Source organism: Paramisgurnus dabryanus, chromosome 4 (genome assembly GCF_030506205.2).
Source record: "Paramisgurnus dabryanus chromosome 4, PD_genome_1.1, whole genome shotgun sequence".
NCBI lineage: Eukaryota > Metazoa > Chordata > Actinopteri > Cypriniformes > Cobitidae > Paramisgurnus > Paramisgurnus dabryanus.
The window spans coordinates 35,435,346-35,462,330 of NC_133340.1; the positions used below are offsets into that span (position 1 = coordinate 35,435,346).

The window sequence follows — 26,985 nt, forward strand, 5'->3', positions numbered from 1 at the left end:
GAACAGTTTAAGGGAATGAATTAGTGTGTATGTTTGTATATGAACTTAACATCATTTTGGGGACAAATTAATACGTAAAATTTAACAAAAACTCATTTTGGGGACATGCACATGGTATTTATTCTAGCCAGGTATAAAAACAATTGCAGTCTAATGCTGGATTCACACCAAACGCGATTGTTTCACGCGCTATTTGCACGTAGTTGGAAGCTTGATAATTTTGAGTTTACTCGCTTCATTTGCGTTCATTTAACAAAAACTCATTTTGGGGACATGCACATGGTATTTATTCTAGCTAGGTATAAAAACAATGCAGTCTAATGCTGGATTCACACCAAACGCGATTGTTTCACGCGCTATTTGCACGTAGTTGGAAGCTTGATAATTTTGAGTTTCCTCGCTTCATTTGCGTGTGAAAGGAGCTAGTGAAATTCTAGTCATTTGAGACATTCACGCAGAAATTCACGTCATGGGAGGGGCTTCTGCAACTCCACTATCTTCCTGTAATCACATCAGTACTAGAGCAAGCTCCTGATTGGTTGCCGTGGCGCGAATTTCCTCTAAAGTTCAAATTTTTCAACTTGCGCGTTTCATGGAGCAACGCTCAATTCGCGTCATTTGCACGAACTAGACGCATGAATTAAGCGAATTTGCGTCTACCACGCAGCGCTAAATGCCTCATTCGCACCGCGATACCTCCAGACATGCGTAAATGTGTCTTTACATTGACTTAACATTGAAATCACTCGCGATTGATGCCTCTACCGCGGCTGGTGTGAACGCAGCATAAGGCATGTCCCTATTTAGAAAGCTAAGTAAACGTGTGTTTGTGGATGTGTATTTTTAATAGTATTTTTGGAGGCTACTGTACTTGATATTGGGGGGGGGTTGACAGTATGTCATGCATTGTGACTTATTAACACTGTTTCCTCACGCTAAAAATTGGCAAAGGTAAAAAAAAAACATTTGGACGTATGACGGAGTATTTCTGTGCTGAATGCAATTCGTCTGGGTTCGTAAAAGTTTCGAAAAGTTTTTTTCGACTGCTGAATCTGTTGCGTAAGCAGTGCTACAAGTACAGTGGAATTCCTTATATGGGCATTTCAACCTGGATAGCGCACGCACACACAAACACAAAATCAATTCCACCAAAGAATTGTGTTTTTGTTTGTGAGGTAAATTTAAGCTTGTTCAGCTTTCCAATGAACCCAGAAAAATTTATGTATTTTGTTTATCCGGGGTAGAAGCGGAGATGTACGTTTGTGTTTGTTTAACGCTGGATTTCGTTGAAATGGGACGGTCCCAACCTGGTCATGAGTCGCAGACTCTAAAACTGCATGAAATGTGTTTTGTTGGCAGTGTAAGTGTAAACGACACAAACATGTAGTGAATCATAAGTTATCCAGAGATAGTGGGATAATGTTTGGTGTGTGTTGCTTGCTCGTGACTCGCTCCGCCCACGGTACGCCTCCAGGAACTCGACTTTTTCCGGAAAGTAGATGTACAGCTGAACTGTCTTTATAATTCTGATAAAACTAAAGATTTTTTAAAAATATGAAGGATGTAATACAACTCTATAGGTACTCAAAATTAACATGAGATTAGCAAAAACTGCGTGTGTTATGTTACTTTTAATATTGGTAATCATAAATCATAACATTTATAATTTAAAACATGCAAATTAAACATAACAGATTTAACTCTGATGTGTTTGTCTGAGGATACCTTGGTTCATAACTGCTTTCTCATGTGTCACTTTGGTGATGTAAGAGTCAGGGGCAAAACAAAAATCACTGGCAGTCTGAGAAAGAGAAAAATACATTAGGCAGAGTTATTTACAACCTTCGAGAACTGAATTGGGCTGTCAAAGATAGTGACAGACTGGTGAGAGATGAGCTTTATTTGAGCCTGGCTTTAATTATGTGCCTGAAGTGCCTTTAGATTTATTTTAGGATTAAATGACTGAACCTTTAGTGTCCAAAAGAAATACAGGCTTAGAGAATTAAAAGCATTTTTGGACATTTACTCACCACAGCAACAGAGAACTCCAACCCAAGAGAAGTCCAGCTGATCACCAGTGTCAAAACACCCAGCAAACAAACACTACAGAAAAGAGAAACAGATTAAAGAATGTGATTGTGATGTCTGATTATATTGAATACATATATTTACCTTTATGCATTTGACAGACACTTTTAAGTGACTTACAGTCTGTTCAACAAGTACATTCACATATACATTAAAGGTGCATTGTGTAACTTTTAGAAAGATCTCTTGACAGAAATGCAATATAATATACATAACTATTATCAGCGGTGTATAAAGACCTTACAAAATGAACTGTATTGTTTTCATTATTACCTTAGAATGAGCTGTTTTTATCTACATACACCGTGGGTCCCCATACATGGAGCCGCCATGTTTTAAATTATTTTATTAATAATAGCATTTTTACAGTTTAAATATTTGTGTTGAAAGTTGTGTTGATGTTGTAATGTTGCAATACAAAAAGACAAAAAATAGAAATATCCCATAACTAAAAAAAACAGAAATGAGTTTTCTTTAACCTCCTAAAACCTAAGATACATTTTTTAGTTGTTTGCACCATAATACTTAATTCTGGAACCTGTTGTACAAAAAACGTGGATAATTACACTGCTTCGTGTTAAAAGAAAAATATGTTGGTTATTATATTTATTGGTTCTTCCTAGCCCCAAAATAGCTGGAAGAAATCTGAAAAAAGACAAACCTAAGCTCAGGTCTTATGAGGTTAAAGGGATAGTTCGGCCAAAAATGCTATTAAACTGATGATTTCAATAAAATGGGTCCATAACTTTACATTCAGTCCAAAAAATGTGCAATTTGTCATATGTCACTATGAAAAGTGCGTACACTACGCTGATACTCACTCCTTAATACAGAGCAGTCTAAAATGACGGCATTACTGGAAGCTAGTTATTTTAGTTTATAAATGTTTAAATATGGATAGTTCTACAACAACACGTATGAAAAATGATGGACATATGCATCTCGGAAGGCTTGGGGGTGAGTAAATTATGGGTTTAATATCATTTTTGGCTGAACTATCCCTTTAACTCTTTCGCCGCCATTGACGAGATATCTGGTCAATCAAGAGAAAACGCTTCCCTGCCAATGACGAGTATTTCCGGCTTTCCACAATACCGCAATTATCCACCAGGTGGCGCCCTTCCGCAACTTTTTAAACCCGGAAGTATTGCCCTATGGCAAGCGGCTGCATGTCCGTGTCTGTTTTAAAGATCGCTCTGAATGGGATCTCTAAAAGTCCGTCACAAAAATTGAATTATCTCTGCTTTTTGCTCAAAATGTGGTGTTTTTGCAGAAACCTACCCATATTCAAAAGCTGATTACAAAAGAACCACTGAAGGTAGGATGAAACATTTTTTTTGTTTGAAAGCAGAGGGTCTGTTCTTTCATTTGGTATATTGTATGTTTAAATATTTAAAGAAGAACATTTTCTGGAAGGCATTAAACTTTTGTGAAAATCATGAAAAACGCTGGCTGGCAACTTTTTTTAAAAATGCTGGCGGCGAAAGAGTTAATATTCCAATTATTTCTCATAGATGTTATTTCTCAACAAGATTAAATGGAGAGAAGATGGAAATGTTTGCTGAAGTCTCCTGCGTCCCCATAAAAGTTTCAGTAACAATCTCAACAATGTCACAAACTGAGCTCAGACTTGCCAAGTCTGCAACTTTAAGTCAATAATATTGAACAATTCAATATTTACATTTACATTTTTCAAAAAAAAAATCCTCTAAATTAGGACATACCCCAATATACAGTCTCATTTTATAGCACCATAATGTGCCACAACATTACACACTTGGCCTTGCTTATTGGGTCATGTGTCTCCAGTGTCTTATCTCTTGTCCCCGTCCCCATGTTCTCCTGCTTTGTTTTGTTTCAAAAATCTTTTCATTTGGGTTCTCATCTGTAATTCCTGACACCGCAACCCGTGACATTCTTGCCGATACGCAACCCTAATATGAATTAAATATGAATAAATATGAATATTTTTCATCAAATGTACCCAAATCCAGATAATTTTACATGTACATTACGGTTTCATTCGTTTCTATTTTTATTTCTTATAAGCATTATTAAGAGAAACAAGAGACTTAAAGGGACCATTTAACATGTCCGCCCAAAAAAAAATCAATTCATACTCCACACGCCAAACAGACGGGGGCAGTATACCTCCAGAAAAGTGAGTTGGTCTATTTTAATTTAGCAGCTGCAAATTCAGCAGCATATATCAAGTTTGATTTACATTAGCAACTAAGTTATCATTAGTCACAAAAAAAACATTCTGTCTCATTAAAATTGCAATGTTTTCCGCTACGTTTCGTGCGTCCATTTGGTATTCATTATAATCGAAGACATTTCAAGCTTCTTAGCTAATGTTACATTTTAGCATCAGCTTGGTAGATAACGGGTGAAAACCGGATCGGATCCGTGGGTAGAGCTAACTATTAAACGTTAACAGATAAGGATGCGCAATAATTTGCATGCGATAGTCATTGCGCTTCTCGTCAGTGAAGCAAGTTTATTGATTAAAAGTGAATCGCCATCAGCTGCTTTCAGAGGGAGCCACATTTACTGCACAAAGCCGTAGTTCATGTACAAGCTGAGCATAGGTTATGGCAATGCCTATTATAAGTGAACTTCTAGCGAAATACTAACAGCATCTTACTTACCAATCGAAAAGAAAAGTTGTCATTTCGGAGTCGAACCTCATTTCTTTCATGTTCATTAGTTGTCTCCAGCGATGAAAAGCAGTGCCAGTATTTACTCTGGTTCGGTTACTTTATTTATCATATTTTATTTGTGATTCCGAGCGCGTTGTTCCCTGCAGCAAATGTTTGTGGTAGTGGTAAATGTCTCTTGCTTTAGCCATTCTTCCGCTCTCTTCCCTGAACTGAAATACGTCCGAAACCCCTATTGCAAGGCAGGAATGCATCAAGGCATGTCCGAATCCATGGCTGTCCGAATTGCATTTCTCTGAGCTGCATTCATAAATCTTAAATCAACAAGTCAGCTGCCTTAGTTTTCAGACGCAGCGGTACTAGTAGAGGGCTGTACTCCCACTTATTCGTGTATTGCAGTTTGGCTGGCGGTTATGTGCGTGGCCCGCATACCGCCTCCCATGGTCGAAACTGGTATTACAACACCAGTCGGGCTGTAGCTAGTAATTTAGCATGCTAATTCAGATTGATATTTCTGCAGCACTATACCTTGTCATTTTTTTTATGACATCTTTGCCCTTATTTCTTCTCATTCTTTTGATGCGTGTAACTAATTTTTAAAAATCTTTTACCTCAATTATTACAAATGGCACCTTTAAGAGATAAGTGAAACAACTGTAAACTTTGCTATTAAAGAGCAAACTTCATTCACATTCATATGACTGACGTTTGACTTTTTGGGGCTTTTTACACCTGGGCGCACCAGATTCGGATTCATATCCGTTTTGCAAAGACGCATTTATGTGGCCTAAATGAAACAGTTTTACCATATCAGATAGGCATTTGATCTGACAAAACACATGAAGTGACCAGGTGTAAAAAGGCCCTTAGAGTGAACTATTGCTTTTAGCCATGTACCGGTAAGCATCTGATGCATTCAGGTTTCAACTCTTTCTACAGTATGTTTACTAGATTTAAATAGCTAAATGTCAGATTTATTGAAGACCCAATTAGATGCTTCTGATGGATATTTTTTGATAGCTTGTTTAGATCTAAGCTCACAGTGAGTAACCCAGTTAGTAAACATCTCTGGAGTTACAAACAACCTCCTACTGACCAAATGTGCTTCTACATACACATGCACATGCATGAACCCACAAACGCTAATATAAACACAAACAGAAGCAGAACGGGTGTATGATTTTAGCGGGAGGAGTGAGAACGTGAGTCAGGCCGAAGCAAAGGGAGATCTTCACCATTCCTTGAAGACTAAATAGATTTTATTTAGCCCCAATCTATTTCTTCTCCTCTGCCATCTCCTCTCTCTGATTCGTGCTCTCTCTCTCTCTCTCTCTCTCTCTCTCTGCATTTCTAAAGCATAAAGAATGGATTTCAATTTTGCATAGCTACAGGCTAAAAATAGATGGTTTTTACAAAATGGGTTTTTAACAGAAATTTCCGAACTGGAATTTGAATCTCTGGACTGTCTAGTGTTACTTTTTACTTAGAGTCTAAAGCTTACCAAAACCTATTTGTCTACATATACCGAACTTGGCCCATGTGTTTGTTTTAGTCTAAGAAAAGACATTTGTGTTGGAGATGATACTCACCCAATCAAGATGCTTCTTGAGTTGCGTATGAGACCAACCAAAACGAGCAGACAGATTAGCACATCAAACAGTAGCAAGCCAAGATAACCCAGCCACCTAGAATACACACAACATACAATACACACAATCAATTTTTCAACTCTCATCATGAATCTCTAAGATAAAATCCAAGGTGCAAGATTACCTGTACCAGTCGTACTGTTCGGTGACAGACGCCAGGCGATCCAGTGAGAGATCTGTATTGTTCCAGAAAGGCACCTCCACAATCAGCTTGATCAGCTCGTCCAGTTGGCCCTTCAGTTTGTGGACGATGGACAGGTAGTCTGTCTGTTTGGAGTACACAGTCTCCAGCTGAATCAGGCCCTCCTGTACGGTTTCATTTAGGCTACTGGTGCTCTCCGATACCTAAGGCAAGACAAGCTCACTCATTAGGAAAATAAATTGGGTCCCATTAAAATTAACTTAACTTAATTTAGGTCCGAGCAAATTTATATTAGGAATGTCACAATATACCGATACTGACAATAACTAATAATTCAGCAGCCATAAACCACAAAGGTTACAAACTCTCTTTCCGTTTCTCTACTTTATAGTCTTTTGAGTATAATTCATTGGCCAAAAATTAATAAAATAAAATGGTAACACTTTACTTGAAGGGGTGTTTATAAGACTGACATGACACCTTCATAATCATGACATAACATGTGTCATAAACATGCAGGAGATTTTATGCACACTTATGACAACTGTCATTAAGTGTTATTTGTTCAATTATGTAATTTTAATGCAAAGATGACGTCTTTATGACGACAACTTGACATTAACCAATACATCATAACTTGTCATGACAACTTGACATTACCAAGACCACTTTTAACCAGTGATCCAAACTGAATTTGTCATTAAAATGTCATTAAGTGATAGTTCTCTGTCAAATAGTTTTATAATATAATATTTTTCTTGACCTCAACTACAGTTGTACAAATATAATTTGTCATTAAAATGTCATTAAGTATTAATAATACTTTTTTTACTCTAATTTGACAGAGTATTAACACTTAATTACATTTAAATTACATTTTAATGTAATGTTAACCCATTAAACCTGGTAGTTTCTTAAGTTTGATAATTATTTTGCTATGTCATGTTTATGACACGTTATGATGTTTTGGTTTATGTCAAGTTGTCACAACAAAGACATCTCAATCAATGTCATCTTTGCATTAAAAATGACATAATTGAACCAATGACACTTAATGACAGTTGGCATAAACGTGCCTAAAAATTTTCTTCATGTTCATGACACGTGTCATGTCATTATTATCAGTCTTATGAACACCCCTTTAAGTAATGTATTACCAATAAGATAAACAATACTTAAGATGAACTTGACTGATAGTACTGAGGGGGTAGTCAATGGATATTGTGATAATATCACAATATTTTTTGCATAATAATTGTGTACTGAAAGTCTAATATTGTGACAGCTCTAATCTATATACACATTGGAATAACACTTTACAATAAGGTTTTATTTGTTAACAATTAGTTAATGCATTAGCTAACAATGAACAATACTTCTGAAGCATTTTTTAAAGCAACACTATGTAGTTTCCATGTAAAAATGACTTACAGCTCCCCCATGTGGTTGAAAAGCGCAACAGTTCCTGGTATCAGACACTCTTTTGCAGGCAGGGGGAGGGGCGGGGCTCTGTTTCCTACCCTCCACCGCCACTTTCAGAGTGTGCTTGTAGCAGCTAGGAGGCTGCTCAGGTTGCAGCAACAGTATAATTTGTCCAGTTAAAAGTTGTTCTATCATTGAAATAATTTTAGAGACATTATTTAAAGGTAAAAAAACTACATAGTGTTGCTTTAATCTTAGTTCATCTTAATTTCCGCATTTACTAATAAATTTTTAGAATCAAAAGTTGAAACTGTTAACTTAAGGTTACTCATTCCCCGCCAGCCTTTAAAAAAAAAAAAAAAAACATACAAATATATCAAATGAAAGAACAGACCCTGCTTTCAAACAAACAAAATGGGAAAAACTTTTCATCCGATCTTCATTTGTTTTCTTTTTATAACCTCATAAATATGGGTAGGTTTCTTCAAAAATACCAAATTTTGATCAGATTCAGAACAATCAAAAATATTTTAAACTCTGTGTATGGTTCGATAAATTATTTTTTGCATCAGTTTTTTATAATTGACGAGATAACTCGTCAATGGCGGGGAAAGAGTTAAAGGCCAATGAACTAACATAAACAACTGTTCTGGCATTAACTTACATTAACAAAGATAAATAACGGATGAAAAACTATATTAATCATTATTAGTTGATGTCAGCTAATGTTAGCATTTACAACCTTATTTTAAAGTGTTACCCACATTTTTATCAGTGGCGGCTCGTGACTGCTCATCCGAGGGGCGCTAATTCAAAATAAGTGTTCGGAGTGTCATGTGTGTTGCTCGTGTTTTCAAAATATGTGTTTGTTGCGTCATGTGAATCACGTGTTTTGTCAAAATAAGTGCCTGCTGCATACGCATCAAAACCGTTTATGATAAAAGAGACGCTCACGTTCACAAAATACACGCAAGATACTCCCTTAACAGTAAACTGTGATTACGCATGAGATTATGCGACTATCTGGCAAACGTGAGCGTCTCTTTTATCATAAACCCTTTAGACGCGTCTGCAGCAGGCGCTTATTTTGACAAGACACGTGATGCACACACAATCTCTTAAAGCGCAGGACACGTATTTTGAAAAAAGAAACCACACACATGAATGGCTACATACATGTTGTGATGAGCTTCGCATCGAGCACCCTCGAAAAAAGAAGTCACCTGCCGCCACTGATTTTTATTAGTCATTAACATTTCCCGTTCAACAAAAAAAAAACATTTATTCCATACTTTATTCTAATGTAGGTCTTGTTGACCTCTCAGGCTCCAAAAGTCTATAAAACACATAATTACTTCCTACAAAATTTCCAGGCCAAACAATTAAACACTGCCTTTGTAAATATATTTTAACACCCATGCAAGCTGGAGTGTGTTACTAAGCCAAGGTAGTCAAGCAGGGTACAATCAGGAAGTGTTTAGTTAGGGTCCAACAGTGGTGTTGAGATGCTTTGATAGCAGACTAGACCAGAAGGGCAGCAGTAATGCATTTTATAAGTATTTTAAGCATCTGAAGAAATCAAGATGTCCCCAGCTCAGCGCAAACAAAAATGACTCACCAGTTTATCAACGCCCGCCACTGTTTGGTTAGCATGGCGCAGGGAATATGTCAGTCGTGTCACTCCGTCGCACGTTTCGCCGTTTCCATAGAAACCAACGGCAATGCCAGCACTGCAGGAATGTGATCAGAATGGAAATTAATTCTTGTGAATGTGACACATTGTTTTCAAAAGGCTATAATGACATAATCTGAAAGAGAAAAGATAGGAATATGCCATATAAGAAATCTGCATTTAATAACAACCTGAAATTTCGATAATTTACAGCATATGATGTATTTATTTATTATTTATGTGCAGAATCACATTTCGCCATTTTTGTGACGTAAGGATGTGAAAACGTCATACATTTATACCGTTATAAAAACACACTATTGATAATGTGGCAGGAAATGGGTTCTTTAAATGGGCAAAATGTCTTTCTTTGCAGGTAACACTTCACCTGCTGTTACTGGTCCTGAAAAATCCCTGAAAAACAGTCCATGGCCATAAAAGGCTAACAGGAACCTGATGGTTTCCCGAACCTTGCTGACCTCTTTGCTTTAGCCTCAGGACAGGAGAAGACATACGACTCAATTTCTCTCCAGCTCTGGTAGGAATAATGAGGAGCTCTAAACCATCTACTAATCTTATCACTGTTACACACACACAACATCTGAAAGTTCAACTTACAGTCTTGGACCTATGCTGGTTCTTATATTAAATTAAGAGCTACTCAGGGCTCTTAAAGGGCTAGTTCACGCAAAAATGAAATCATTTACCATGCAAAAATGTCTTTGTTCTGCTGAACATAAATAAAGATATTTGTAATCAAGCAGGAAGCAGGAGCACCATTTTCTTCCGTAGTAGGAAAGAAAAATACTATGGAAGTCAATGGTGCCCCAAAACTGTTTGGTTACAAACACTGCCCAAAATATCTTACTTTGTGTTCAGCAGAACAAAGAAATGTATACAGGTTTGGAGGATGAGAAAATAATGACAGTATTTTCATTTTTGGGTGAATTATCCCTTTAAGCAATCGGATAGCAACATCCGGCAACCTTATTTCATAGCATCATGGCTTCAGCACATTTAAATATCACTTATATTCAGACATAAAAAAGCAATATGTCTCCCTTTTTGGTATTTTAAAAATATGTTTATCTGTTCCTAAAATTGTTTAACTCATTCCCCGCCAGCCATTTTTTTAAAATTTGCCCGTCATCATTTGTAGTTTCACAAAGTGCCTTCCAGGAACATTTTCTTCTAAAACTATATAAACATACGAATACATCAAATGAAAGAACATACCCTTTGCTTTCAAACAAACAATAAATAAACAAACAAACAAAACGGGAAAAATGTTTACTCCTATCTATATATTTTTCTCTGCTGATAAACTCTTAAATTTTTTTTAGCAAAAAGCTCAAATAATTGCATTTTTGTGCAGGAATTTTGTTAGAGATCAGATTCAGAACGATTATCAAAACATACACAGAGTTTAAATTTTGTAAATAACGTTTTGGCTTCAGTTTTTTCATACATTGGGTAAGTGAACCATCTAGTGGATAATCGCGGTATTGCAGATTGACATAAAAATTCATCAGGAACACTTTTTTATGCAAATGTTTTCTCTTAATTGCGGGGAAAAAGTTAAAGTGGGTCCAACATTGTTGGATTTTCAGATTTTGGTCTTATTTTGTAGGCATTTAGGCAAATTAAAGCTTTGCATCAGGTACATGAATGACAGGGCAGGTTTATTATGTGTATGCATGTTTTATCTTGTACCAGCATCTACATTTTCATACATGTTTCTATTTGTCTCTGTCAATCAAATACTAGAGGATTTAGGCTGGAGACCTCTTGTAAGCTTAAGAGTGTGTAAGTGAGAGAGAGAGAGAGAGAGAGAGAGAGAGAGAGAGAGAGAGAGAGAGAGAGAGAGAGAGAGAGAGAGCTGTCTCTCTTTGTTAAGGTCAAGGGTCACGTGGGCTCACAGACATTTCCCAGAATCCTCGACTCTGAATGCACCGACCACAATTTGTGTTAATCTGATGTATTGCCTGAGTAGACATATAATTAGTTCAATGATAAAAAAGTTTTTAAAATACACAAGTATTTCAGCTATGAATTATTAATTAGGGTAATTTGCATAACATTAAAACCCTGCTGGAAAAGTACATGCCATAATGCCTTTAAAGAGCTCCAGTCATACATATTAAGATATTTTTGGCCGTTGAATCATGTCTGTGTCCACGCCACAACTGTTGCATTTTTAACATACCATGTCGAGATAAAAATAGTTCAACTTTTAGTTTTAAAACATCTGCATTCTCCTTTATTTTGCAGCATTTGGTCTAGCAGGATTGTAAAAAAATAAGATTTTCTAAAGTACCATGTCCAAAATTTATGGTGGTAGCATAGCATGTACTTTAAAATGTATCATAGCACTAAATCTGTATTTAAAATACATGGCATTCCAAGACTACAGCATGTAACGCATTACAAACAGTAGTACGATAGTATTGTCAGTACAAACAACTCAAACAGAAAAGACTTCTCTAATGACGTTGATGTTTCGTACTAAACTGCACTGAGGTTTTCACCTTTCAGAGATTCGACTGGCCCAGACCGATGACATATATGGGTCACTTACAACTGCAAATGTGAGTAGTCAAAGCAAATAGCATCAGACATTTAACCCTAACAAGATCAAATCAAGTAAACAGAATTGCTATAAAAACAAGCCATTACTTTTGCAAACAGAATCGATTCTGGCTTGATGGGTCAACTGCTCATCCAATGCATTAGCTAAAACTGACTCGCTCAAAGGTTGCAGGATTAAGCAATAAGTAAACAGTAGCACAAGCACACAAAGAGAGAAATCTTTGTGATGATCTGGCCAGTGTTAGATAAGAGAGAGATTTAATGACGACTGTGTATGCGGTGAAAGCACACACATGTGTAGAACCCACACACACTTGCAGAGAGCTGCAGTGCATTATTCATCTCAAAGCGTGGATGCTCAAAAATCTGATTCTGTTGCCATGGCAACATCGCCAAGGCACCATGGGGGCAGCACCAGAGAGAGAGGGAAAAAGGAAGATGCAATACATAGAGGAAGAAAATGTTTTTATTGAAACAAGAGAGACAAAACACAAATAACATCCTTGTCTTGGTTTGCCGTATAAAGCAAGTTTGTACATGTTAAAATTATTCAAGTTTTGGGCTGGTCTGTTTCTAGTCTAGTGGTCTAGTTAAAGGAATAGTCTACCCTTTTGCCATATTAAACTATGTTATTACCTCAACTTAGACGAATTAATACATATCTATCTTTTTTCAATGCGTGCACTGTACAGCGCGTCGTGAATGTGTTAGCATTTAGCCTAGCCCCATTCATTCCTATGGTACCAAACAGGGAAGCCACCAAACACCAAACACAATTCACCAACTAGATGCCCCTATAATTTATACACACCACCTTAATAGTACTAAACTCTATTAAAATCACTTTCAATCCAGTTCCTTCCTAACCCTAGTGATATATCTCAGCTGATACACATAACCACTGAAGCTCAAAGACCAGACACTGGGGTCAAGTGGCAATACAGTATTTTAGGAAGTCACTGTATGCATGTGTGCACAATGTGATGCGTATAATGATGACTGAGGCACCCCACATGCAATACCACATTAGCATGACATCTCTCATCTCTGCCATGCATTCGTCGATTCCCATAATCAGAGCACCACTGTCTTTTTTACTAGCCTGGATCAATCTCTCTCTAAGGAGGAAATGGTTTCTCTCTGTCAATCTTAGGATAGATGTGTGCTAATGAGGGAGGGAAGAAGAGAGAAGAGGGAGCAACGAAGAGGAAGGGACCGTTGGCTTTTTAGTGAAGTACTGAAAAGCATACAAATTATAGATTTTTATTTATGTAAATAAAAAATTCAGCTTCCGCTAACTTAAAGGTATAATGTGTTTTAGCGGCATCTGGTGGTAAGATTATTAATTGCAACCAACCTCAATTTCGAAACGCAATGAGAAGCCACAGGACAAACATGTTGTCGGAGACAACATAGGGACGAAATGCACCCTGTAGAACAGTTTGTCTTTAAGGGCTACTAAGGCTACTGTAAGGAGACCCGCGGTGTACATGGATAAAAACAGCTCATTCTAAAGTAATTAAAACAGTACAGTTCATTATGTAAGGTCTTTATACACCACTGATAATATAGTTATGTATATTATACTGCATTTCTGTCAAGAGATTCTTCTAAAAGTCCCACATTGCACCTTTAAGAAAATGTGAAAATCATGCCAAGTCTTCCCTTATAAAAAACTAAAGGGCAATATTTCTATAAAGCAAGCTATTACAAAACCTTTTTCTACATAAAAAATGCAGGTTTTAATAACTAAAGCCATTGCAAGAGATTTCAACTAATGTTATTCTACCCCATAACTAATGTAGACATTTCATTAAAGCACTTAACCACTTTGTTCATGGGTCACTGCCTGACCTCCATCTACGTTAAGAGCCGTTGCGTGATTTTTAGACTGATAAAACACTTTCGCCAAAGCAGCTTAATATGCAGGGACGACTCTTTCCCATTTCCCCCAAGTCATTTTTTAAAACAATGATTCTTATATATGTCTTTAACACACGCTTGTGTGATATTGCTTTGATATATAACCACAGTGGTACAGACACTCGATTACATCATTCGTAATGCATAATGTGCACTGAGCTCTTTGCCACGATTTACTGCTTCTCTAGATGCATACATCATCGTTTTATCACTGAGCTCATGACAGGTCCGTCTTAAAGGTACATTATCACACAAAGAAAAAAAATTATGGGATTTTTCGGACCTGCTGCTCTCTATGCACACACATTTTGCTCTTCTGTTTTCTTTCACATGCTAGTAAACAATTTATTATCCAGTATAATAAAGAGATTAAAGGTCCCGTTCTTTCTGTGTTTTTGAGACTTTGATAGTGTTTACAGTGCGCAATATAACATCTGTTCATGTTTAACGTTCATGTTTTTCACACAATTTACTTATCTGTATATATATATATATCTGTTTTCACTGTCCTAAAAACGGGCTGATGTCTTCCTTGTCCTATGAAGTCCCTCCTTTAGAAATACGTGTCGAGTTATGATTGTGTAGTTTGTTTAGTGTGTTGTGATTCGACAGCAACTTAGCTTAGCAGAGCCGTTTGAATCAAAGTTGTCGACTGACGTATTCCTGTGGGCGGAGTTATTCAAAAACTGTTTTATTGGCGTCTTTAAATCGGGAAGTAAAGGGGTGTAGGCTTTGAAAGAGGAATTCTGTTAAAGAAAATATATCGCCTGGCAGTGAACTTTGAGGTTTATCATTTTACAGGTATTATTTATGCTCTAACAGCAACATTACACACTAACTAAAATTTGAAAAACTCAGGAAGAATGTGACCTTTAATAAATAGGTTTGCTGTGTACTGAGATACATGGAGGCATTATTACTAAGGCTATGTTAACTTCATAGTCTTTATGGCATCATTACGTTTATTCTCAGACGGTTAGGGGTTGTGTACACCAAAACTTTTACGCCCGCGGCCGGCGCATGTTTTCAATTGTTTCCAATGGAAGCTCGGCGTTTTTCAAATAAGCCAGCAGCGAGCGGGTTTTTTCCGCGCTGAAAACCGGCGCTCGGCGGTTTTCACGCGCTCGGCGCTGAGAGTCTAGAGTTGAAAGAGATTCAACTTTGGGAGAAAAGCTCCGCTCGTCAATGTCAGTTCTCACACGGCCGCCCAATCACAGTGGAGCAGGGGCGGGACATTACCACAGCAACCAACCGGCTCGCAGCTGAAGTATCACAGCTATCAAAGCGCTCAGCTGATGAAAGCTGGCACTCAGCTGAAAAACAGCTGGCATTCGGCGTCCTCAAGGCGTTTTCAGACGCGTTTAAAAGTTTTGGTGTACACAGCCCCTTACTGTAGCTTCTCTACGCGTTTCAAAAGGGAGGGGTGAGCTGTAGACTGAGCTGTTGGTTGCAATTCTTACCGCTAGATGTTGCTAAAATCGACACAGTTGACCTTTAAAGCTAATACGTTGACAGTTGAATAAACTGTGGTAATGCTGTTGGTTTTAAAACTGCAATGCACAATAAACAATAATTGATTTAGTCAGTCGTGAGGTGACATGTTTTGTGTTAAAGCGCATATGATGGTAATGTACTGACCTGCAAACGAGTGTGGCGATGATCACGCACCAAGCGGTGCAGCAGCAATCCGCATTAGGCGAATCCTGGTTCTTCCTGCGGCGACAACAGAGCCAAAAAGAGTAGAAGAGGAGGAAGAGGAGGTCCAATGCCAAACACACCAACGCCACTGCCCCAAGCAACAACACGGCCTGCAGAGAAAAATAGAGCGGGCTGTGAGCCAAAAAAGTGATTTAAGCCTCATTGTTTCTAGTGAAGCATTAAATGTACCGTGAAAGGTTCATAAAACAATGAGGTCGATTTTGTTATTGTACAGTATCTCATGTTTACCTTCATTCTTTGTCTAATGAGGATTTACTGAAGGCACATATAATGGCAGCATGTCAACATGTGATGTATCAAATCATTCCTGTATTTATTTATGATGCACATTTCCAAAAACACATAGTGCAAATATAGTAGCATCATGTAAAACTAAATTAATGGAATTGCCAGTGGCACCATACCATTGTACTTTTATAAGTGAGGTGCTATTTTTCCACCTTGTTTAATCCAGATCAACATGTATTAGGTATTTAACATAGACTCTGTGACGTCACCCATAGGTTTCTGGAGATCGTTTTTAAAGCTTAAAGTAGGCGTTGCCTGCGTTCGCGATCTTGCCGTGCGTCACCGAGCATCACTTGCGGATATCTGAAAATGGGTAAAGAGGTGGGACGTGGGTGAAGCTGAGGTGACTGGTTGCTGAAACCATGCCCGCCTTGACTCATGCAGAACTTTAAGGCTAATTATAATTTAAACGGATTAGTTACAAAAAATTCACCCCTCACAGTTGTCATGAATGGAAAAATTAGCTATACAGACCAAAAACTATTTTTATACCAGGCTGTAAACATATCATTTTCTTCTGTAAAGTTGGGCATTTAAACATGGAGGTCTATGGGACTCCCCTTTTTGGAGCCAGCCTCAAGCAACCAGTCAATGAATTGCAGTTTAAATTACTACCGTATCGGCTTCATCAGAGAGATCGAAAGGTTGCCCCTCTGTATTTAATGGTCCCCGAAGTGACTTCATCTAGATTTATTGACACTACGGCTACTTTGCGCAAGTCTCCACATGCAGCACAAGTAGGTCACATTTAACAGGGGCGACTGTTCTTGGTCTCTAAATTCTGATGTAAGCACTTAGTATTTAAACTGTATGCAAGTCCTAAGTCCTGGAACTTGCAGTAACAGTAAAGGGCTCGTTATAGTCGTGCGTAGGTCCTACGGCGTAGCCGCGACGGCGTTGGTTCCGCATCGGTTTTCATTTATACTTTTGCGTCGTCGTCCGCGTCGACGTGCAAACACATGCGCAGACCGCTGGTAGGCATGAAACCACACGTGTAACCACAGTAGCAGTGCGAACGTCAAAGAAGAAGAAACTTAGCAAGTTAACCCACAAACGAAGAAGAAACAGCAACTTGTTGTGTATAATTTGAGGAGACTGTGCAATGATGGAATTAAATAAAGTTTGAGTTAAATTATTCCTCAACTTGGCTCATCTTTGTTTTTACCGTCACAAACGGAAATACCTATGACGGAGTTTTTTACCTGACGGGAGGGGTTCTGGTTAACCAATCACAGCACTTGCGGTCAGCATAGATCTGACGCGCTGTTAAAATTTTTGCGAGGTGCACGTCAGGCTATGCAGAGCTACACACTAATGTTGTAGTCAAGACCACCTAAACCAAGACCAAGTCATGACCAAGACCAAGACAGGCCGAGACCGAGACAAGACCAAGACTTTAAAGGGTCGAGACCAAGTCAAGACCAAGACAGGCCGAGACCAAGTCAAGACCAAGACCATTGCATTAAAACACTTATGATAAAATGTGGAATATGCATATGATAAGGCACTTCTTGTCTGTGTGTGCGTGTGTGTGCATGTGTGCCATCAAGTTGATAAAAATAATCAAAGGCATTGCAGATATGTGGGAATTTATCTTTGTCTATAAGCAAATAAAAGTGAACAAACACTAAAGAGCTGAAATCAAATTAACCATTTAATCTGAACTGTCTTTCCATGGCTTGCAATCCACTTAACACAATGCAAGTGTTTTTAGTAATAAAATAAAAAAAACTGTCATTAAGAGAAACTTAAACAATGCCAACATCATATGCCAAACCTGAATAAACTGCATAAAATTAATGATAAAAAAATAAATTTGTGATTTTCAAGAAAAAAAATTCTTATTAAAGTATTTTTGTCTTGTTTTCAGTAAAAATATCTTAAATTAAAATGCTTTTTCTTGATGAGCAAAACTACCCAAGAAAATAAGTCTAGCAAAAAAATCTGCCAATGGGGTAAGCAAAAAAATCTTGAAAGATTTTTTTTCTTGTTTTATGCACAAAATCACTTACATTTTATAATTTTGCTCTAAAAACTAGACTTATTTTCTTGGGTCATTTTGCTCATCAAGAAAAAGCATCTTAATTTAAGAATTTTTTGTTATTATATTAACTGAAAACAAGACAATAATACTAAGAATTTTTTTCTTGAAAATCATTTTTTTGCAGTGTTCAATCAGTCGTGGTCTTGACCGGTCTTGAAATAAAATTCAGAGTCCTCTTTGTCTGAGACCGAGACGAGACCGAGTAAAAATGCGGCCGATTCCAAGACGAGACCAAGACCTTTAAAAAGTGGTCTTGAGACCGGTCTTGAGACCGAGACTGGTCTCGAGAACTACAACACTACTACGCACGACTATAAATCGGGCTTAACCCTTTAACCTAAACACAGGCATAGTTTACCCATTACCCGTTGTCGATAATCACCACAAGGTCAGGATTTACTAAAAAAAGCAAGATCACTAATTGCCCTCAAAAGCCCACAGTGACCTGGTTTGCTCAGATGCAGATGGATACACATTAGGATCACTACCGCAGCACCCTTACAATGATGTCATTTCCACTGTGAAAGCTCAATTCACATGTTGATCTGAAAGAGTGGGCTGATATTTGTGTAATAGCCTGAGGTTAGATTTTCACAGCGTCTTTTACTGTGAGCTTAGAGACTCATGAGTGAATGTCAACTCCTGTCTGTTGATGTGTCAAAGCTCATTAGAGTCAGTCACTCCTGACAAAGATTACAGAGGATTAATTATCAGCTCACACATACGTTTACTCACGGTAGATATATAAACTAGGACATGTCTTCTTTATAGTCTTCTATTGCTTTTACAGAAAGCTATCAAAATTTAAGGGCAAGTTACATAAAGAGCATAATTATAGGAAACATGATTATATTATCGAAAGGACATTCAATCAAAATTAGTCTAAATGTTTAGAGGGAAGGTTTATGAGCTCACACACAATATGTGATTCATTGTTAGCTTGTGTGTATACTTGCAAACAATCTTAAAATTGTTGAAAAGTTTACTTTAATTTAGAAGTTAAAGTAAAAAAGTAAAAAATTTGGGGTATAAAGGTGATCGCACACCGGACGCGCAGCTTAGCGCCGCGCCGTTCTAAAAAAATCAAACACATTGTTTTCTATGAGTATACGCACACCGGCGCCACCAGCTTTGACTCAGAAAATTGCTCAAATTCCTGTCGTGCCATACAGCGCCACTCACATAGTTTAACATTAAATAACATCATATTTGTCCCAAATCATTAACGATTAACTTTGGCTGCTAACGTATATTTTGCATTTTGAAGTAGACGCTACCTGACAAAGCTCGCGCTATTTAATGTGCACTTCTGGTTTACAAAACCTCTGAGTTGTCCTAGACGCGACTCGACGCGGCGTGACGCTGTGCTGCGCGGCCAGTGTGGGACATTATGTGAACCGTACCAAAGTACGTTTGGTTAGTGTGATCGATCCATACTGTACCAGGGTGCATTGCGCTTAAGCATCAAGGGGTTGATGAGTTTTTATGCTTATATGTAATACCGCAATTATCCACTAGATTGCCAATTTTATTTTTTTTCTGTTTTGTTTGTTTGTTTGTTTGTTTATTGTTTGTTTGAAAGCAGTGGGTCTGTTCGTTCATTTGATATATTTTTATGTTTATATATTTTTAAAAGAAAAAATTTGTGAAGATCACAAAAAAATGCTGACGGTAACTTTTCAAGAAAAGGCTGGCAGGGAATGAGCTGAAGCGTTGTGGTGTAAACCATGAAAACCGTTTTCAAAGTGCGAGATTTTGTAAATAATATTGTTATCGTCTTCGTTTAAAGGAACAGTATGAAAGAAATGTATATAAATTAATCATAAAATGGCCCTGATATGTCACTAGACATTAAGAAATCATTTTCATTTCAAATACTAATATCACTGACAACAGTGGTCTGGTCAGGATATTGTCATTTAAAAAGTGGAGTTGCAGCCCTCAACTGATGTTTATGTTGTCATGTTGTGTATTGGCCACCAGTTGTGTGATTGCAGTACCAGTTTTAGCCACAAGTTTTGTTATTGCAATACCAGTTTTGGCCATAATCCTACATACTGTTCCTTTAACTTCAAAAACACACATTTAAAAAAAGGTGACGTTATGTGCATACATATTTGTGACATTTTCCAACTACTGGCCTGGGATGCATATCTACAGATGTTTATATGTCATGTAAACGTACCCTCACTCGACTGCTTATAGTGGCATATATTGTACTTCATAAAGTGGATATTTCCCCCATCTTTTCATCTCAAAGCCAATTAAAGTGTATTAATCGAAAAGCGATAACTTCTGCTTCAGTATTCAGTGTGTTTATGTGCCAGTAGTACACATGTATGTGTGTACAGCGCAATGTTCTCATGTAAACCGTTTCATCACCACTCACAAGTGACTTCCTGCCAGCTGGGCCTCTTTCCTGCCCAATATGCTTTTAATTATTCCAGCGTTCCCTGTTGAGAAACAAAACACGAGCTCTTGTTTCACACGTAAAACGAGAATAGTGGTAACACAGCTGCTTGAACCACAGTCAGCTTACAGAAATCCAGATTTAGAAAGAGCAGATTCATCATGAATTCTTCTTATTTCATATACAAAGAACAAAGTTATGCTGAGACCATCAGTACTTTACCCCGAGAAAACAGAATCTTGATTCTTTAGAGGTATCATCCCAAGCATATGTAGAGCATCTGCTAATCCCATTTCCTAAATACAGGAAGGAGACCACTAGACAAAGGTGGACAAACTGAGGCTAAGGTCTGCATGGGACACAATAATAGCAATTTGGAGGACAACTTTGATGCCTTAAGGTTTTTAAATCACAGCCTAATTGTTTATTTGGGAATAATGACAGACCTTTTCATTTTTAGATTTTTGATGGTTTATTTAAGTGATCTGGTCCTAAAAGTTAATTCATGGGTTGATTTGCATCATCATTAAATGGTGACGTAGATTGTCTCTTCCAATAAATGTTCATAACAACTGTGTAACACATACAGAATGACTAAATCATTAAAATTAAAAAAAAAGAGTCATTTGCAAAACAGACATGACCATTACCTTCTTAATGAGGTCCATGTGGCATTACAGTACAGAAGAAAAACGACAAAGTGCTGACAAATTTTGGCACCCATTGGTTGACCAGATCCAGACAGACTACTAAGCGAGTGAGATCCAAGCGAACCCTTCGCCACACAGATGTTTCCAATCCAAAAGTGCATATATACCGTATGTCTTTATCTCGGTGCCAGGATGTAGGCAGTTTTCAGTTTTGGTGAAGAGAAGCCTCAGGGAGTAATGCTAAAGTGATACTGTGTACAGTATGTGCCTGTAAGAGTTTTAAATGCTTGTGTTTCTTTGTCTCATATAAAAAAATCGTGTATACTAACAATGAGAGTATAGTTCCTAGCCATATCTGCCTAGAAAATCGCAACTTTTAATTTTCCATCGGTCTTAGTACACAATTTAGCTACAGAACAGTCAAGTTTTAAATATTGGAAAACATTTCGAAATTCTTTGGGGGTTTTTGCGCGATGCTAATGGTCTAATCAGATTCAATGGATTGTGCTAAGCTATGCTAAAAGTGGAGATCAGCTGAAAGGAAAAGAAGCATATTTAAAAAAAAAGTGTCCCTTGAACACGTCTTCTAAAGCAAGAGATGCACCGATATAACATTCTTCCATGGATACCAATAGCTGATTATTCAGAATGATATCTGCCGCTAATGATGCCAATACTGATAGTCTGGTGGTCATATTGACTTGAATTAACTAAATTCTGTAGATTAAATTTTCTCAACGTTATTCATTCATATAATGACCATTAATATTAAACATTATACTAGTGGTGTTTCTTTAAATTTTCTATACAAAGAGCTCAAATTCATTGCATTTTTCTGTTCTCTTTTAATCGACAGGATAGATCGGCCAAGACAATCGGCTGTTTTTAAACTATTGACCGATCGCCGTTAGTGTGAAAAATTGCTTTTATCGAACGATACAGATTATTGGCCAATATCAGTGCATCTCTAAGCAAAACGATACATTTATGGGGTAAAATTTGCTTATGGTAACAGAGATCATCACAGTAAGTTTAAATATGGCAGCTTGTTGATAACACTGAGGCTGCGACCATTAAAACAGTAGGTACTATACAATATAAATATGGATAGTATGAATTAATTTGTAAGTTAGTTGTTAACTGGAATGATGTTAAACAAGCGCAATTTAAACTCAAGGTACAGCTGTTTAATATATGTATGTGCATTTGAATAGACCCGTGTTACCGTTATCGAAATTTTTTAATAAAACAGCACCCTTCCGTCTTCTTCTTCATTGGATAACTCCTCTAGCAAAGTGTCTATCGAATGAACACTTCGGGATCTTGCCGGAAGTAGTAGGTCATCTGGGTACTTTTCGCCTTGAATACTATGAATTTGGTCATACCACTAATAACCTCACCTACTATTTAGAATGAAATAGGGTTGTGCCGATAGACGATAGTATCGTGTATCGACAATCGGCAGACATATCGCTAATAGCGGCCTTTAATGACAATAGTTGCCGATAGTTAGCGAGAGAGCTTGTAATTTGCTCAATGCGTGCGGCATTGACTCCTTCTAGCACCTGAACTTGTAATACGCGACAATAATGTCATGACAATAGTTGGCGATAGTTATTATTATTATCATCATAGTTTCACATTAACATGCGCATTGCGTGCTTTTCCTCACATGAGAGGGTTTGTGGGCTTCACATTGCACGAGAGAGCTTGTAATTCGCACGGATTCCTTCTCGCACGCACGTGGACTCAATGCGCACGGTATGGACTCCTTCTAGCACCTGAACTTGTAATATGCGTGGCTTTGACATTTCCTTGCAGGTTGTTAGGCGCACAGAGGGTTAAAACCCGCAATTTTGTTGTTCCCACTCCCTGGCACACAGGACATTTTAGAGCGCTTGGACTTAATGGACCGGATGGATTAATGGCATCAGTTTTAAGAAGGTTGCGGTCATGAAAGTGTTGCCATTGCTTCGTTTTTGTCCACCAATCAAGTGACCTGTCATAAATAAGTAAAAAATGAACAAATAAATAAATTAGCAAACTACAGCCCCGCCCCCGGATACTATCGTCTTTGGTGATCTCACAGGTTGACGATCTCTTGAGGCAATCTCAAAATGGGGCATATCGCCCAACACTAGTATGAAAGTAGGCGGTTTCAGCCGCACCCTGAATCTTATTAGTTCCACAATAAGATGTCACTAGTTATCGTGCATATTTTTTTACAAGATTGATTGATATCTTTATTTCAGACTCAGGAAGAAACACAAGAACCAGAGTTTTGAGCCAATGAGATCAAACAAAGTCATTTGGATGACTCTAATGATGAATGGTTGCCACACTGACCCCCATACAAGAAGATAACATGATGACAGTTTAATATAAAATTATTTGTTTGTGTTCAGCTGAGAAAAGTCATATACATCTTAGATGGCATAAGTAAATATTGAAAGTGAGATTTTTTTTACAATTCAAATTTGAAATATTAACCAAAATCTTGATGTTACTGAAAATAAAATGTAAAAAGTGCATAAAATACAGTAAATTTATATGTTTAGGCCACTTTGTGCCTTAAAAACTTTTCTAATGTGGTCTGCAAAACCCAAAAAGTTTGCTTCCTCGATGTGCTGGTGTGAACGAGTGCAGGCCCCATGTGTTCCAGTATGAGCGTGTGAGAGTGTGAGAAAGACAGCGATGGGGCAACCGACATAAAGACTGTGTGTCTACTTGACAAAAGGATGCCTACAAAGCACTCTGGGAAACATTGGGGATTAAACCCCATATTCACAGACCCCCGCAGAAAGGGGTGCATTCATCTTTAATCAAAAACACCCAACCCCCTCTTCTTCCTCTCCTCACCCTCCCTCCCTCGCTTGCTCTCTTCTGCTCTGCTAGGCCAGACAGACCCCAGGGTTTGTCATGACCTCATCTCATACGGACCTACCCCCCCCACACACATTCCCCAGGCTTTGCAGTGACCTAAGATCGAACAAGCAGACCAGCCAGTCCAAGCACATACCCAAACATTACTGTAAAAACTGGCCACAATGTATGTGTCATCACATTCGCGCAACACAGAAGTTTTGTATTCCTTTAAAGGTAAAGTGTGTGCAATTTTTGCTTTCTACATAAACTAAAGTACCGCCCCAAATGGATGCATTAGACTGGATGGGAGAAATATTTTGATAGTGCCATAATGTAACCATTAGATGGCTTATTTATAGTTGACTACGCATATTAAATTGAATTTAAAGGTGCATTGTGTAACTTTTAGAAGGATCTCTTGACAGAAATGCAATATTATATACATAACAATGTCATTAGTGGTGTATAAAGACCTTACATAATGAACTGTTATGTTTTTATTACCTTAGAATGAGCCGTTTTTATCTACATACACCGCGGGTCCCCTTACATGGGAGTTGCCATTTTGTGCCGCCATGTTTCTACAGTAGCCCTTTAATAGGACAAACTGCTTTACAGAGCGCATTTTGTCACTACATTGTCTCAGACGATGACATGTTTGTCCTGTGGCGGCTTCCATAGCCTCTCTATGCGTTTCGAAACGGAGGGGTGAGCAATGCACTGTGCAGTTCACAGTCTCACCACTAGATGCCGCTAAACACAGTGGACCTTTAATACTTTAATAATACTTAAAATAAGGTTCATAGCAAACTGAACCTCTGGGTTTTATTTGTATTCAGGTATTTTCACTGTGATTAAGAGTTGGTGGTGTCTCTCAAGGAACAAATTGCATTACAATCAAACGATCTCGCCACAAGGCGATGTTTAATCCTAAAATCAATTTCTATTACAGAAGCCTTGAGTTTCGTTCAGTCATTCTCATCACTGATCATCCTTTGAAAACAAAAGACGATTGATGGTCATTTTGCCTCACAGTGTTAACCGGCATGCTCTGGTCATAGCCAGTGACAGCTATAACCAGCGAGAAGAGATGCAATTTCACGCAGCTGGATGTTATTTCCTACTGGCTCTCTGGAGAATATCTGCTTTGATAAAAGAGCCTCTATTACGAAGTGAACAGTAAGCAGCACTTCTTGACATCTGAACTTGAAAACTTTAGCTTTAAGTTAAGTTGCTTTAGTTACTTAAGCTTTGTCCAAATGAATACCTGAATATCAGCTATCAGTTATGTACTTTTGCAATAGGAAGATGGATCTTACATGGTATGATATTAGATTGAAATACCATGGTGCCATGATACTGAATGATTATCATATCCATTTGTTATGGCACGTACATGATACTCAATTCAACTACTATGAATCACATGATAATACCATTTTTTGTTTCGGTACGATGAAACTCATAAATGTTTATGTGATGAAAAAATAACTGTCCTGAGAACTAAACAGATCTGTTTAGATAAATTGGAATGAATATTGAATGTTTACACCCAAAGCCAGAGAAAGACAGGTGAGTTTATGAATTATTGGAGGTATTTCCCCTTAGTAATAATGTGACTGCAAGATTAACATTAAAATTAGCACCACCAGCTATTGAACTAAAAAGCATTATAGGGGAGACAGGGGCAATTTGTCACATTTTTACATAAAGAGGACCTATTTCATTGTTTAAAAAAAAACAATGTGATCGCGTGGTTTATGGTTAAAAAAAACACACTATTTTCCACATACCGTACACTTTTGTAGCTCCAGATTTCACTCTCTTCCTGAAACGCACACATTTGTAAAGCTCTGTGTGCCTGATTGGCCAGCTAATCTGCACGTTGTGATTGGCCTGAATACCTCTGACATCATCCGGAAATTTGACGCTCCTTACCATGTTTGAAAGATTCGCTCACAATGCAATGCTAACAGGAGTTAACTTACAGTCTGTGAGTCAAAGCGGGAGGAATTATGATAATGTCGGTCTTGTCTACACCACAAATTCCAGGAAGTAAACTGTTGCCTACAATCTGTGTGTTTGTTGTAGTCCAAGAAAAGTGATTTACGTTGGAGACGATAACTCACGTCATCGTTTACTTTGGGGTTCGTACCTTTTGCATATTGTTAACATGTACTAATACACACTTACACCAAAGGAAATGTAAAATTGTGAATCGGACCATTGGTGCTCTTTAACATTATATTTCTCAGAATAGGTTTATTCTCAAAAGCTATTTTTTGTTTGGATACCCTAAAGTCATCATGCCCTAATATAGTCACACTATATGATTTTAAAAACGTTTATTTTTAAAAATTCTTAGAACGTAAATTTTTTTTAGAAGTTGTATTAACGTTATTATTTGGTTACAAGAATGTTATTCATAACGTTTTTAGAACGTTAAATTGCCTACGCATTGGTAACATCTGACATCACAAGGGGAGCCAAATTTCAGTTTCAAAACCAATTTTTTTACATGCTTGCAGACAATGGTTTACCAAAACTAAGTTACTGGGTTGTTCTTTATACACATTATCTAGGTGGATAGAAGCACTGGAGACCCAATTATAGCACTTAAACATGGAAAAAGTCAGATTTTCATGATATGTCCCCTTTAAACTGTAAAACCATGTATTTTGTGACCTATTATATATCCCTTGCCTGAGTGAATATCATTGTGGTTTCATTGTGTTTAATATTCACATCTTTGCCCTTATTGAAATAATTGCATGAGATATAAAAGCAAAGCCACAGCTAGGAAAACAACCATCTGTGTATTTGAAACTACAGCCCTTAGACAACTACCCTGTGTGAAAACTTGA

At 37.6% G+C, this 26,985-nt stretch overlaps 1 protein-coding gene across 2 annotated transcripts in view; it reads right to left on the bottom strand.

Annotated features, from left to right (window-relative positions):
* Positions 1 to 26,985, bottom strand: part of ttyh3b (tweety family member 3b) — a 43,103-nt gene that overhangs the window by 14,329 nt on the left and 1,789 nt on the right. For both annotated transcript variants that reach the window (XM_065254367.2, XM_073814393.1), the window contains exons 3-8: positions 15,784 to 15,953; positions 9,580 to 9,691; positions 6,522 to 6,742; positions 6,338 to 6,433; positions 2,031 to 2,103; positions 1,726 to 1,801 (exon numbers count right to left, since the gene is read on the bottom strand). In XM_065254367.2, coding sequence (XP_065110439.1) covers positions 1,726 to 1,801; positions 2,031 to 2,103; positions 6,338 to 6,433; positions 6,522 to 6,742; positions 9,580 to 9,691; positions 15,784 to 15,953 — 748 coding nt within the window. The remainder of the gene's footprint in view (positions 1 to 1,725; positions 1,802 to 2,030; positions 2,104 to 6,337; positions 6,434 to 6,521; positions 6,743 to 9,579; positions 9,692 to 15,783; positions 15,954 to 26,985) is intronic.